The sequence below is a fragment of the Bombus affinis genome, chromosome 6 (assembly GCF_024516045.1).
Source record: "Bombus affinis isolate iyBomAffi1 chromosome 6, iyBomAffi1.2, whole genome shotgun sequence".
In the NCBI taxonomy this organism is placed as follows: Eukaryota; Metazoa; Arthropoda; class Insecta; order Hymenoptera; family Apidae; genus Bombus; species Bombus affinis.
The window spans coordinates 1,293,947-1,309,503 of NC_066349.1; the positions used below are offsets into that span (position 1 = coordinate 1,293,947).

Below are 15,557 nucleotides of genomic sequence, written 5' to 3' on the forward strand. Positions count from 1 at the left end.
TAGACGCTCGAAGTCGTCGATCCTCGACGTCAGCCGGTAGCGCCGCTCGTTTTCAATGCATATTAATCACGCGGGGATCGCTGGCTTCGCGATCGCGGCCATTCATCAAACCGGGAGATTCCGAAATCTGCTACGCAGCAAACTGCAGGCCCGCCTCCTCGACAAGCGTCACCCTGAACGAAATGCGTTCCTGCGACAAAAAAAAAAAAAAAAAAAAAAAAAGAGAAAAAAAACAAAAAAAGAAAATCCACCGGATCCTTCCTCGATGCATTGCAGAGGAAAATTCGAAAGGCGCGTTGATTGTCGCTGATATTTTCTTGCGTTTGTCATTCGTAGAATTAAGAGGCGTTGTGGTGTGTTTTGAGAATTAAGAATTTGTTATTATTGACGGAGTTATTAAGAAGAATGTAACATCGCAATTTACATAAGAAACACGACAAAGATTTCTTTATCCGTTAATTATATCAAACAACATTTTGGTCAATTAAACGAGCAAGAATAGCGATTTGTCTTTGATTCTTCCAGAACAGTCCGAATTATCAACTAGGTTCTGATTCCTCTGTAATATTGTTCAGGACACTCTCGTCGAATTGCCAGAATTACAAACATTCTCATTCTCATAGCAACACATTTTCTCGAACAATCTCTCTTACGCTCCGTACGCCTCCACTTAAAAAATCAACCCGACAAATAATCCGCTTCTCCGCTCCTCGACACCCTTCTACACGGCACAAGAACGTTACCTCCTCAAATGGTTAATTAACCCGCTCCTCGTACAGAAAAAATAATTCAGCCCCATTAACAGGCAACAATCTCCGCTCGATCGAATAGCTGTACTTTCGTATTAATTGCGATCCTCGTGCAACGCTCCACCCTCGCCAATTCTCCGTCGTTTACTTTCATAGATTCAGGCAGTGGGCCAGGAAAATCCCAAATTTCTCCGTGCATACGTCCTCCTCCGTGTAACGCACACACGTATGCGCTCGCACATGCTTAGATATTTAAGCGCACGTACACAGCGGCATGCACAGGAGCGCGTTTATCGTCCCGGTTTACCGCGGAGGGTGTATTTTTATTCGCATAATTAGATACCCATCAATCCTGCCGATGGCAGTTCGCCCCGTCTGCTTCCCTTGCATTTATAATATACCGTGGCTGGACGGGGGTGAAAAATGTGAGAAGAAATATGCTAGAAGCTCCGTCGTATATAAATGTAGATATATAGATATACACACATGTATACGTATATATGTATAATATAGAGTCGAAAGGGGTGAGAGAAAAAATCGTTGGGGCGATTTTTCCGTGGATTCTTCGCCATCGCGAGAAAATTATAAATTATAAACGCGTATCGAATAGAGTGGAGCAATCGGTTTCCAAGTTTAGCCAGGAGCGGCTCGATTCGAGCTTTCTCTACGTCCCTCCGCGGTACGTACCGCAGCTAGGGGTGCAATAGGAACGAGAATATGGGGGACACGTGCCGGACAGATATTAGGCATTCTTCGGATATTCAGCATGGAAAATTGCGCGGGAACGGAGGAAACTATTATTGTCGGAATATTTAGTCTCTTATTGTTTAGGGATAATCGATGAGTTCACGGATAAAACGCGAGAGGCGAAAGCCTCGCGGTTCCAGTTATCATACTGTACTCACATGGAACCAAATTTTTCCCTATTTCGAAATGTTATTAACTTCCGAACCAGGTCGATCAAACATCATCTGCATACAAAAACCGCGACAAAGCGGATGCTCCAACTTTCTCGATGATGTCATAGACCAACAGACCACAGAACTCGTCCCGAAATGCGGATCGATCGGAAATTATTTGAAAAGTCACAAGTCTGCCCGATGGCGAGTAACCGCCGCATCGCGTCGCGTCTCGTCGCGTCAGGAAATATCTAAAAATCCGAAGCAAACAAAACAAGGCAAACAAAAAAGAAAAAAAAAAAAGGAAAATAAAGAACAAAAACCAACGAAAAATAAATTTCAACCGGTAGGAGAAACTAGCACAGTCCGGTAATGGCTTAATATCGCCTTAATAAAAGTCGAGGCAGCGGTATACCGGGTTTGGATTAGTTCATGTCGATGGAGATATCCCGGTCGCTAGACGCTGCCACCCTCTCTGGTTGTCGCCCACTTCGGAACCAGCGTTGTTAGCCGGATATAAAATATACACGTCGCTAGATATCCTGGCTATAGTTCGAATATGTGTGCACATTGGCATATTAAGAGCGTTTCGTTCGGCTCTGTGTCCGAGCGTACACATGTGTGTCTGTGCGCGGTCGCGCGCTCGTTCGCGTACCAACCTCGAAAACCAACGACTAGGGGGTAGGTATTGTGTTTATATGCATATCGGGGGAAGCCTCCGAGTCTCTCTTGTACTCGAACTCGGCGTTTTCCAATATTCCAGCCGAAACTCTCGACCGAAAAGCTCGGCCTTCGAATTCGTGTGCCTGCCCAACCCTTCCTATCGCCCCCATCACCCAGCCACCCACACCGCCCGCCTCTGGCCAGTGTACATCGAACCGTCATATTTGGACAAAATCGAACGTATCCTATCTAAACGTTTCCCCCTCATCCCCGTGCCTCAGCGCATCCTAGAAACCATATGTACGTTTTTTAACAGCCCTCTTCTTTTTCGACTCGACGGGGATGGCTCGTCGAAGCTCCTATCTGTAGCTCTTCGTTCAGTTCTCTTCTGAATTTAGGCTTCTTTTCTCTCTCTCTCTCTCTCTCTATCTCTCTCTGCATCTCTCTTTCTCTTTCTCTCTTATTCTGGTCAAAGTTGAGCCGTAACGTGCAATTTTTGAGAAGCGTTCGATCGCTATCCGTAGTTCGGATTCGTACACTCGAGATGTCAGCTATTTCGAGGACTGAAATGGTCTTGTACTGTCGAGTAATTAGACGATCAAAAAATTCGGATAGTAGAGTTTTTTTTAGTACGATCGGGTGGACGCGATGTAACGAGGTCAGAAAATTGGTTAGAAGATAAAGTTTACAAGTTTCAATGCTTGACTCGCTTGTATTATAAAAGATCCTCACTAGTTCTTGGAACTGACTTAATGGACTGAGTATCTGACGCTAGCTGTAGCCACAGTTGCGGCTAGATCAATTAGCGTGTCTACGTAATGCTTTAATTTGTAACCACACTGTATCTCTTCCATCAAGAATATATGCATGTGACTTGCACTTTAGCAACTTAGAAGACATATTAGTGAAATTCATAGATTGAAAAAATAGGAAAATTTGACGATATTACAAATATCTTTAACATTTTATATTTTTGAATTTACGAATATTTATTTGTAAGAAATAAATTTACAAGACTAAGTCAGTTTTTGTAAGAAATTGAGCACTAGTCACGTGTCCAGATAATCGAATTACGAAATTTACAGAAATTGAAGTTGATCAGTGTGGCTTTATGATGTTTGGAAAATAACGCCGGAAATATAATTGGCTAAACAAGTTCCCCACTTGTGGCCAATTAAGCCACCATTACATCATCGTCGCAACCATCGGTACAAATGTACAAATTTTTCATCGAGAATTCTCAAAAGGAACTTGATATTACTACTTCTTCTCTCAGGAATTTCAAGTTCAATTAATTCGTGCTTCTGACTTCGACAAATTTGACCTAGTTTCCTCGACCCTTAACAACCGCACCCTATTTTCAACAACGCCTCGACCCTTTCCCTGATTGTCGTTATTATCTCGGAACTTGTCGTGCACCATCTCTCGGCCAAACCATCGAAGGGGGCAGCAAACGCGGTGAAAGGCAACAGTGAACGCGGCGAAGATCAATCGACAATCGTTAAAGCCCCGAAACGGACGCCGAGATCCAAAGATATCCGTCGGGAAAAAACGCAGTTACGTCCGCCTGTCGTTGGGTTGGTCTGCTGGGGGTTGGGGGCGAAAGTATTCCCGAGCCGAAGCGGTAGAAAAGATAGACGGACGCGCGTGCATACAAAGAGAAACAGCGTTGGAGGGTGAGGATGAGCGAGAACAGAATGATAAAAGGAGAGAAAGACAGAGAGATATCTGGGGTACTGGAGGGAGGATTGGAAAGAAAAATCGGTCCGCTCGGTACGGCGCGGCAAAGGATTTATCCGCGGCCTCTCGACTAGGATTGAAATAGTAATATGTTATTGGTAAGCTCTCCTTTTACATCGGCAGCGCCAATAAACGCTGCAGACAGGTTAACGAACCGTTCAGCAAGCGTGCCGCGAGATAAAGACAGGGAGAAAAAGAGAGTCGGAGAGAGCCGTCAGAGTGGTCCGCGAGAGGAAAAGACAGACAGCCGGACGAGGCTGGCTGGGTGCAGCGGCAAACGGCGAAAGGGAGACGACGGAGGAGAAAGAGTATCAGAGAGAAAAAAAAAAAATAGAAGTGACCGTGGATGAAGAGAGCTAGAGCGGGGAAGGAAGGGTAGTTGGGCTGGATGGAGATAGAGCTGGCAGATGTGTAGATTGAAAAGGGTGGGAGGGTGAAAGGTGGGAAGGACGGGAATAGAGAGAGAGAGAGGTCTGTAGAGGTGGCATCGCTAAACTGTCGACTTCAAGCTTTTAATTCGCGATCAAAGGCCTGTAACGATCCGTCGGAAACCCTTTCGCGGCGCTCTTGCCGACGTCAAAATTACTTTTAAATTCGCCGGGCCCTGCTCCCATCCCCCTCTATAGCTGACCTCTCTTCCGTCGAGTCGATCGCCAACCACCCCGTTCACGATCCCTAACCCCCCTCGATGGCCTTCGCTGCTCGTCCACTTTCCCGCTTTTTATAGGGCGGTCTATGGCCGGATACCGAATTCGGCCCGCTAGGTAACGAGAGAAAAACGACACGAACAGGTGGTTCCGTCAAAGGTAATCGACTCCCTTTGTGGTGGATCGAATTTGGAGAATCGTTCCTCCTGTCCAGTTCTTCGAGAATTGTCTGGGTATCTCGTGACGATCCTGCGAAGTAACTTCCGCTAGCTGAATTACAGTTGTAGGGATGTACGAGATGGAAATGAGCGTTGATGATGCTTAAGATTCACCGGTACAAAGTAGCAGAGTAGAGAGGCGCAAAAGGAACGAGCGTAAGGGGATAACTTTGTAAGAGATTGAATCCTTTATAGAGAGGAAGTCAAAGTTTCATTTTTGACGAGCAAAGATTGCTGAAATTTCTGTAATAATTCCATAGTTGAAAGGACGTTCGACGAAAATATATATTTTTTTTTTGGTTAGTCAATACCTGTCGAATTTTTCAATGAAACGACAACGTGCTGGATTTGGGTAGTTTGGAGCGATATATACATAACGAGTGTATTTGACGAAATCGAAGATCTTAAATTTTTTCTTATCGTGGAGCTACCATAATATTTTATAAACTGTTCGTGTCCGGTCCGTTGCATAAAATTCTTTTCACAGTATTTCGAACGTTATTCTAACTCGAGCGACGCGTCAACGACAACGATATGCCTCTTTGTTCCCCCGCAGCAACTAATCTTCTTTTCAGATATCTGGAACCTTGGCGTCATTATGGACATCCGGATATCTTAACTTCATATCGTATCGAAATTAAATATGATCAATGTATACATTTTGCAAGTTTTAATCGTATTTATAGAAGAAAGTGATTTCATAGTGCGCCAAGGATCTGTAAGGACTTTCACGGAGAGTCGAGCGCCTGGATCGAGCAAGTCCGAAAGAACGCGAACGCGAAGAGACAGACCGCCGAGAGAATGAGAAGAGAAAGATAAGCAGAGAGAAACCGCGCGGATTGTCCCTTTCGATCGGGACGCGTGCTCTCTGTTTCTAAAAATTTACAAGCAAAATAAAACACTTACTTGAAATTTTTATCGAATTGAAAAGAAAGCGAGTCGAAATAGAAAAAAAGTATAATCGAAACAGAGAGTGAGAGAGTGAGAGGGAGAGAGAGAGAGAGAGAGAGAGAGAGAGAGAGAGAAGAAAAGGAGCCAAAAACGAAACAGATGATCGAAATCGAGACGAGCAAAGAGTACAAGAGAATCACGAGAAGCGGTCGTTTCGCAGGGGATCCGTTGCCAACCCCTACAGATTCTCCTGATCTTCTTTATTGTTTTAGCGCCGCGCGAATATTCACCCCGTTCCTTTCGTTTCGAATTTAGAGTGGACTTCTGCTCGCACGTCGGCACCCTCTCGTTACACGGCGACCGACTGACAGGCCGCGCGACTACTCGACGATCCGTGTGCGCAATTCCACACGTCGCCGAGAAAAGAAAAAAAGGCAAACGAGTTACCTGTTTCATTCGACTGGCGATCACGCGCCCCCTCTCGCGGCTCCCCTGTTCCGCTTTCCGTCATCCTCGAAAGTCGATTCCGGATGGACTTGCGTGACAGTACGAGAATTCTTCTCCGAGAATCAGTTTTCATACTACTATAATATCTAAAATTTCCATTATTTATGATTTTCTGCGACGCGTAGCGTGAGACTTGAAATTCGTGTAATACGATTCTACCAAGTATTCATTTGCTTATTTAGTTAAAGAAATGATTTAAAAGCAGATTGTTGCGAAAAGTTGTCTTTGGTATTGATAATTTAATTATGGAAAATTTCGTGAACGATAATCGGAGCGTTCTCGTGTTGCCACAAGCATCACTTCCGAGACGATCGATGATTTTTACCCGCGAACTGGCTCGACGCTTCCATAGTCAAGGAACGCCGGGGTAAGCGCTGCGTTCCCGTCGGAATTCGAGGGATTGAACTCGGTGCGGCGTCGACATACCCCAGGCACCCTGTGAACCCTGCACTGAAAAGAACGTGAAAACTCTGTGACCCGAGAGATGTCATGGAAAGCAAACTTCGCGAAATCGAAATATCTCTTATATACAGAAACAGGAAAAAGAGAGAGAGAGAAAGAGAGAAAGAAAAAAAAAGAAAGCAAATCGAATTAGGAAGAAGGGCTGCTTTGGGAGCCGACCGCGGTGACCGACTTCAACCCCCCTGGCGTGGAAACGAGCACGGAGAACACAGACGACGGCTTGCGACGGGGGTGCAAACTCGTTGACAGTAGAGAGGGTTTCAATCGAAAGTAAAAGAGAGGCAAAAAAGAATTGAATGGGGGTTAGTAGCTCGCACCGCCCCTCACCTAAGAGACAGAGATTATAGCGTGAGAGATAGAGACCAACTCGATGCAGAGTAATAAAGAAACAGCGCAGTAGAGACCGATAGAGAGACAGATAGAGAAAGAGCGAGAGAGAGACAGAGCCGACCACCTGGTGAATGAACGACAAGAATTAATTGAAAAAAAAAAATCGATTAAAATTAAAGAAAGTCTATATATATTCGCTCGTGTTTTTTGTCAACAAAAAAGACATTGTTGAAATCTGAGAAAAAAAAGTTGCTTTTCGTTTCTCGTCACCTCGAAAGGCCGTCGTCCGTCCCTGACCCTACCAAAGTGTGTTTTGCATTGCAGACTACCAGATGCGCAATGTTAACGTGAGATCGGTCAACTCTAAACGAAGGAAAACACCCTCCTCTTCCTGCTTGTGAGTCTCTCAGTTTCGGTGTTTCGTAACTAATTCCACCTATGATAACTACACTGTTCTCTATAAACCAGATTATATTGTTATTATATTATTATATTATATTATCTTATATATATATATATGACGTTGTTGTAATGGATCGAGACGTACGTTGACCTTTGACCTTGCCTTTATATATACATATATATCCATATATATATACAGACATATATTCTCTCTATACGTTACATGCAACTTACATACAGACATTCTGTGTGATCACACACGATACACATTAACATATACCACCGCGTGTCTCGCATACTTCGTCAATTACGCAACTGATACGTGCGGGACCGATGGGAATTCCTGAGCGAGCCGAGAGATATTCCAAAAATTCTATGGTTTTTTTTTCATTGAGCGAAATAGAGATCACTTCTTCCACGAAATGATAATGCGTCGAATTTGAAAAGAATTCTATCGCGCATCAGCAGTGATTACAATAAAGGAGCTATTGGAGGAGCCATTAATTGGAGAAACGACTCAAAATTCCCGCGATATCGCAATCTTCGCTCTTTAGAGTCAAATCCAGGATACGCATTAATGTAGAAAATATTTTTTTGCAGAAAAAATCTAGTTTCAAAAGAAAGATCGGACGTTCAGCTATCTCGATTTCATCGTCTACTCTTACGAATGAGGAGAAGGGATCTAATCAATGAAAAACCACCCTCTTTTTGATATTTCCTGCTCGCCAGCCAAGTTACCAACGGAACCCTGCGCGGACCGGAAGCAACGCGACACAGCTCTCGCCTTTCCTTCTTTTCGTTCAGGCCCGATCTGCCTCAATATTGATTTTCGATTCGAACGACCCGACGAATCGATCGATCGATTCCCCGCGGTTTTTATCAGTTATTTTCGTTTTGCCATCGCGAACGCTCGTAACAGGCTTCTTCTTCTTTTTCTGTTCACAAGCCCCCAGTCCCAACCCCTGCGCATTCTTTCTTTCTTGTTTCATTTTCACGATGACCCATGCAGTTGCCATGATTTTGCATCGTTTTCGAATCGTGATGGCGGCCCGTGCAGCTCTCGCGATTCTTTCCTACCTTTAAAATAACGATTTCGTCTTGTTAATTAAATACTATACTAATCCATGGATGGAGAACTACTCTACAGAATATAAAAGTTTATTAGGAAAGGGACTTAAGTTAGATAATCTTTACAAGTACACCAAGCTTATCCTTTTTGAAGAGCAATAATCTTCGATTACGAATTTGTGGTTAAACGAATCGAACGAATGTGCAAGTTTCAATAAATAAAAAATATTGATTTCCTAACCTAATAAATCCTTCATTCGCGAGATCTGCACGAAACAATACTTCGATTTTTCGTCGTGCAAAAATTTCACCAGAGAAATAATTACATTCTCAGAAATATAAATTAAAAATATAAAAGAGACTGTGGAAGTTTAAAAAATTGGCTCTCTTGCCCGTTTTATTCTTCGATCCACTCGAGCAGACAAAAATTTAAAAAATTAAAAATTCACCAGCGCGGTTCGTCGTCGTAGATATTTCCGAAATTATTTGGATTGCCATTGGTTGCTTTCGTGTTTTTCTTTCATCGTCGATTTCGCGGTTTTTTAAAGGAAGTTCGGTATCATTTTCCGAGGGAGGATTGCGAGCGCCGGGCGATCACGCAGACGTACGCTGCGTGGTTCGCTCGAGCAAAGTTTCGTCTCACTCCTGATGATTGATCCTCATGATCGATCCACTTCCTTGACGGCTAGGTTCTCGCTACTCGGTCGCGTCAGAAGCTACGGATGTCCTGCGATTGCAGGCCTCGATCACAGGATGTCTTGGCTCTGGCGCGTCGCGACGCCTGTTCCTCGTCGTCGGAATCAATTCATCGCGTAAAATCGACGTTGATTAGCCGTTTTTATGTTTTGAATTTTTATAGTTATATTTTGATATTTCAAATACCGAAGATCGAGCGATTATTTTTGCTACAATCCATTTTGTGATAATGGATATTTTTGAAATCTCTTTTGTAAAATGGCAAGGATTTTTGATAGAATCGATTTTTTGAAAATTAAACAGTATCGAACATCAAACTTTCTTCTAGATCAGACTCGTTTCTTTGTCAAAACATTTTTTCCTGTCTGAAGTGCGCGAAAAATTGGAGAGATAGGAACTCTCTTTTCTAGCTAGAAATTGAAATAAACCGAAACAGTTTTTTTTTCTTTTTTGATAATTTTCCTATTTACATGAAAATGGCGGAAATATCCAGCGGAAACCGCGCTGTCGCGGAACCAATCTTCGAAGCGTAAAATCCCCCTCAGAGGGTCCGACTGCATCCGTTTGCACCAACTTTCGTTTCTTCCGTTTTGCCGCCAAAATAGCAGAGTACCGTTACAAACAGACGCGTCCAGACACTTTCGTACACGTCCAAATACACCGATGTATCACGATCGAGCGAGAGGAAACTCACAACGACACAGTGCAGAGAACAGTAAACAGAACAGTACGATTCCATGCACGTTCGCTATACCTGTATGAACCGTAATATTATTTATAATCCGTACACGTGACTATGTATACTCACACATATCTGTACACACATGAGACGCACACACTCGCAGATACACGTGTCTGTACACCGTATTTTTGCTGCTGCTTCTTTGAACGTAAGCTTTAGATTGGAAAGAGAACAGCGACCAGTCAAACACGAACAAAAGACATCCACTTGTACTCACGTATATCTAGTACAGGCATACATACATGTACATGTACAAACACAAGACACGATCAAACAGATTGGGTAAAAAAGAGAAAGAAAATCACACGACGACCAATCACCATTCTCACGTATGTATATTTTTCGAGAGCAAAGAGAAAACAAGAAAGTACAAAGCCTGACAAGTGACACGTACGGAGGCATTTTATTGAGAAGCCGCTCGAGAGTCGCGGTTGTCGAGGTGATAATACCGAAAGAGACAAGAGAAAAAGAAATAAATGGGGGAAAAGCGAAAGAATATACCGAGAGAACGCGACGGACAGAGAAAACGAGAGAGAGAGAGAGAGAGAGAGAGAGAGAGAGAGAGAGAGAAAGGTGATAAATTGAAAGGAAGAGATAGACGGAGTAAGACAGAGGGAAGAAGAGATGTTAATAGGCGTAAAGAGAACGTACGAACGAAGGGAGGGAGAAACGAGTATGAAGGCGGGAAAAACCCGACGACGAGCCCTCGACTACTCGAAATCGCGCGAACCAGCTACAGGAAAGTTGCTCGAGGAGGATCCGAGATTCAGGGGTTGATTTCGCAACGATTGATTTCATTACTTGCTTTTCAACTTTCTCATCGATTCTACACACGTGTATTTATCTTGAAATTTAACCCTCTATAATTAGAATTTCGTTCCCTTATGAGGAAAAAAGGTTACATATCCGTTGCAATTTTTCACTTTGCTATAAAAATGCAGAAATGATGATTTTTACAAAGAGAATGCTTGTTTTTGAAACGGATTCAAAGCGACGAGCATAGAAACAGGTAAAGTTCTCAGACGAAATTCGATCTAATTTAATTTTTAATTATTTATATTTAGATATTTACTCGCTATATTTATAGTGCTTCAAAGTACAGGAACAACAAAGAGAATAAAATGTAGAAAATATAGAGGGCGTATTTTTGCAATTTTAAAGCCAAGCATAACATTATAGAGGGTTAACTTTTCCCGCGAAGTTCTAAACTAGTGTTCCATAAAGACTAGTCTTTTTCGTTGTTAACTTTGAGACACGTTAACGTTCTACATTTCTCATATTTCTTTATAGCATTTCACTTCTCTAGTTTGCTTTTTAACGCTATTAAAGACCTGATTATCCTAGTCTCAGGATAGGCTTGGATATCGTGGTCCTATAGATATTTGTAATCGTGATAGAGAAGAAAATTCGTTTGTACGTAAGTCCGAGCGAAGCAAACGGCGAGAGGCCGATGCGGTCGCCACGATCGATCGATCTCGCAGTGTTAAAATGCCCCGACCTTGACCCCATTGCGATCAAAATGGAGGACAACCTCGGTCTCTGATTCTCTCCTCGAGCCGTTTCCTGTTTTACGCGATTCCCGTGCTGCGCCGCGCTTGAACCTTCTCTCTCGAACGCACCAGGAGATCCTGATGTATCGATCGGTGACCACGCAGTTACACGATTTAATCGAGGCTACTTGAATTCTAAATTCACTGTCAGAAATTTATTCCAAGCTTCTACAAGGGTGGTTGTTTAAATACTTTCGCGAATCACAGTGGATATATAATAAATCTGTCTCGTAGGACCACGCAGCAAATTTCTAAATCACGATTAACTTGTCTCTCCCCTTTTCAAAAGCATATTATATCACACATTATCATTATGAAGAAAAAGTCCTCTCCGAAAGGCTTGATGTAATAGTTCTTAACTAGAAACAAGATTGACATTCCAAAAAATGACTGTATCGTTTCTGATTTTAACTGAATTTTCAATATTGGTAATCGTATTCGTCCGATTTTCAAGAATTCCCCAGTGGAGCAATATAAGCAGTATCGTATAAAGTAATGCTTGAAACGTGTTCGATTCGCTAGGAATCTCGATCGATATTCGAATTAAGTAACACGACGAGGCACGCGCGTGAGTCGTCGATAAGCTTCGTGGATAACGGTTCGAGAGGCTGGTGCACGAGGAATCGCGGAAACGGGCTAGATCGACGAGGCCTCGTCTATTCTAATTGGCTTCGAATATTACCTCGAAGTCGAGGGACGAACGATCGACCACCACGAACCAGCTAACGCGACTCTCACACGCGAAAAAGTACATGCTACGCCAATGACCCAGAAACCGTCTACAACATATCGCTAATATAGGCGGGCCTACATCTACTGTACGTTTCAAAAGATTTATTTCTTTCTGCTTTTTTGAGAATTCCGTGAATTGCGTTCCTTTTGTTGTGTACAGGGTAATACCAAACTTTGCTGTATACAGATTATATTCATAAAATTCCGACAGAATTGTATTTATATAATTTTATTATAATATTTTGTTTCTTTATAGGTAAACAAAAATTGGTAGAGTAACTATAGCTTCGTAAAAGTGTTCGAAATGAATTCTTTTGTTCTTGAACACAGATAGGTAATTAGGAATCAACCTATAGAAACTTCTCAACCCTTCTTAGAAAGATGAATCAGTCCTTCGAAGAAATCAAACGGATTAGCTATTATCGGGTTAGGTTTGAAAACAGTATGCGTGTCGAAAGTTTTAAGGGAATACAAGTTATTTAGAACGCGTCTGACCATAGACGGTCCACTACCACTGAAACATTTCATCTTTCCTTATTCAAATATCGATCCGTTCCTTTCCCTTAAAAAAGAAAAAATGTTTAGTTTATCATTATATTGAAATCATAATTTATTGATTTGATCAACGATATGATCATTTATTCATCTTATTACGGAGGATTGAAAAGTTATTGTAGAGTGAAGTGGATAGAAAGTCGACGAAACGAGGCACGAAAGTCAGAGAAAGAAGGAGAAAAAGGGGAATCGATCGACGAAATGTCGCGTTCTGGCGTGCCGTTCGTTGTACTTAGATCGGGGTACCGAAATCACCAGCCAAGTAGCCACACTCTAAATTCGAAACCAGCTGCCAATCGGCTAATAAAATTACACCCGACAAATTGGACAGCCGGATTAACCGGATTTAAGCGCGGAGGCCTCGGCGCAGACGTCGGTATCAGGACTCTAAAACGCATTCGATTTATCCCGAAATTACTTCTCGCGAATCGAACCTTCCTAATTAACATTCTGCGTCGTGAAAATGCCGAATTTTGCGCTTATACATAAATATGTTATTACATTGCAGTAACTGTAATTATTCAATAATTATTCAATAATTACGAGTAAAGTATAAAGATAAAATGATATTTTCGCAAAACTAGATATTATCGTAGAAAGAAAATTACATATTACAAGAAGAAATCGAATAAATTTCACAAAGTCGTGAGAATTGTCAAAAATTGAAAAGTAATATTTCCAAATTGTGAAAATTTCCATTTGGAAATAAAAGAGAAAAAGGTTGAAATATCGGGCAACCTCGAATAAACCGAGTTCCGAGCAACAATGAGTCCTTCGAAAGAATGGTGTTCCGAACAAAATTATTTTCGAATTCTCGCGAGTCACGAAAGCGGTCGGCGGAGGGGTACGGGGATGTTTCGTTATACAAGAGAGTACTGGCCCTTTCGCAATCTCTTGCCACGGTTTCGGCAAATTTAAGCCGACGTATTGTGCTCCGACCTCGCTGGTGACACGAGTCATCCTCTCGACTGGCACTTCAGTGCACGAGCCATCCTTTTCAAAGCCACGTAGGCAAGGGGTTGGATTTTTTTAACATTGCTATCTTCCATTCTGCAACGAGACCTTAGAGCCTACGTATTTTGGCATTGCCTGCCTTCTGGATTTTCCTTCTTTTCAACGCGATAAGAATCCTAGTTGAAATTTTAATTTCATCGTCATTGATACTCCGGGCTACTATGCTTTGAACCTTCCTCTGAATACAAAATTCAATTATATCAGGAAAATATGAAATTAATAGAAAAGGAATTATTCGGAAATTTTCCTTAAATTTCCTCTTTTTCATTTTTCTTGGAATTATTGAATTTATAATTCCATTGAAATTAATTCGATCGCGTTTCGGAGAGAAAATGTGGAAGAAAAATAACACGATAAAAATACTACGGACTTTCAGTTAGGAAGAGTGAATTGATTAACATAGAGGTTACCTTTTTGTCGACTATTCTTTTTTCTTCTAACGAAAGCGGTAGGCTCGATCGTTGTTTTAACGCAGAATGGAAGATGCGAGAACTCGATAGTTGATCGCGTTTCGAGCAGTCGTATTCTACGAGGCCGGCGACGTCGCGAACCGTCGATGATTCTCCTCTGACCCTTTTTTTCTCTCCCCTTCCGCGCGGCATGCTCGCTTCGCTGCGAATTTTTCGCTATCCGCGTCTTCGTAAGTGGAGCGAGGATTGTCACGATCAAACATTCGAACAAAGTGGTGGTCGCTTCGATTTTCGAGACAAAATTTATGGAAATTAAGTATTATCGAGAGGGTTGGTAGATAATCCGGTGTTTCCGTTGGGAATAGAGCGTGCTTCTATGAAAAAAATTATCGAATTTGCTAGTGATTCCAAATCTTCTTAATGGCTCCTTTTTCTCATAAAATCACTTCCCCCTTTTTACTTAAAGCTATTGAATATAAAAGTTTGATCAATCCATTGCATTCTATCTAGAACTACGTTCTGTGTACTATATCTTGCCGAGAAATTTTAGAACACTAATAAGTAAAACAGAAAAAGTTTAAAGCTTTACTCTTACCAAGCATCCAGCTTGATTCAGAATATACACAAACAATAGCTGTTGTGGATCACTGTCTACCCGTGCAAAGGGTCATTGCAGGAAGATGTTCGTGTGAGAAAGAGGAGCTAAAACTTTCAATCTCACCGAACGCATTGGCGAAAGAACCGAGGATAGAGAGACAAATAGGAATGAACAGCACAGAGACACCCTTTTTGTCTATACTTTTGATCACGAGCCGAAATAAGAAATGGACAAATAAAGAAGGAATGTGCATAGAAGAGCTCATGAAATTCGAAACAATATCGAGATCCTCCTGATGATAATATGAGAACGAAAGACGAATAAAGCGAAAAAAAGAACGAATGAGAGGAAGCATTTAGAGAACGAGAGAGTTTAAAGCAAAAAGAGGGGGGATGATACACACACGGTGTGCCGGCAAATCGTTGAAAGGAAGATAGAAACAGAGAAAGAGAAATAGAAAAACAGAAAAGAGAGAAAGAGAGAAATTTCTCAATAAAACGCCACCGAGCTATCTCAAGTCTCTATATATACATATATATATGTACAGTAGCATTATTGCATGGCCAACATATATATATATTCTATATGATATAATTATTATTATTATTTTTATTATTATTATTATTACTATTATTATTATTATTAATATTATTATTATCATCATCATCATCATCACCATCATCA

General features: G+C 41.8%; 1 protein-coding gene across 6 annotated transcripts in view; it reads left to right on the forward strand.

Annotated features, from left to right (window-relative positions):
• Positions 1 to 15,557, forward strand: part of LOC126917235 (one cut domain family member 2-like) — a 216,368-nt gene that overhangs the window by 43,266 nt on the left and 157,545 nt on the right. For 3 of the 6 annotated variants that reach the window (XM_050723927.1, XM_050723926.1, XM_050723930.1), the window contains one exon: positions 7,431 to 7,503. The exons of the other annotated variants lie outside the window; for them this stretch is intronic. In XM_050723927.1, coding sequence (XP_050579884.1) covers positions 7,431 to 7,503 — 73 coding nt within the window. The remainder of the gene's footprint in view (positions 1 to 7,430; positions 7,504 to 15,557) is intronic. 6 annotated transcript variants of the gene reach the window in all.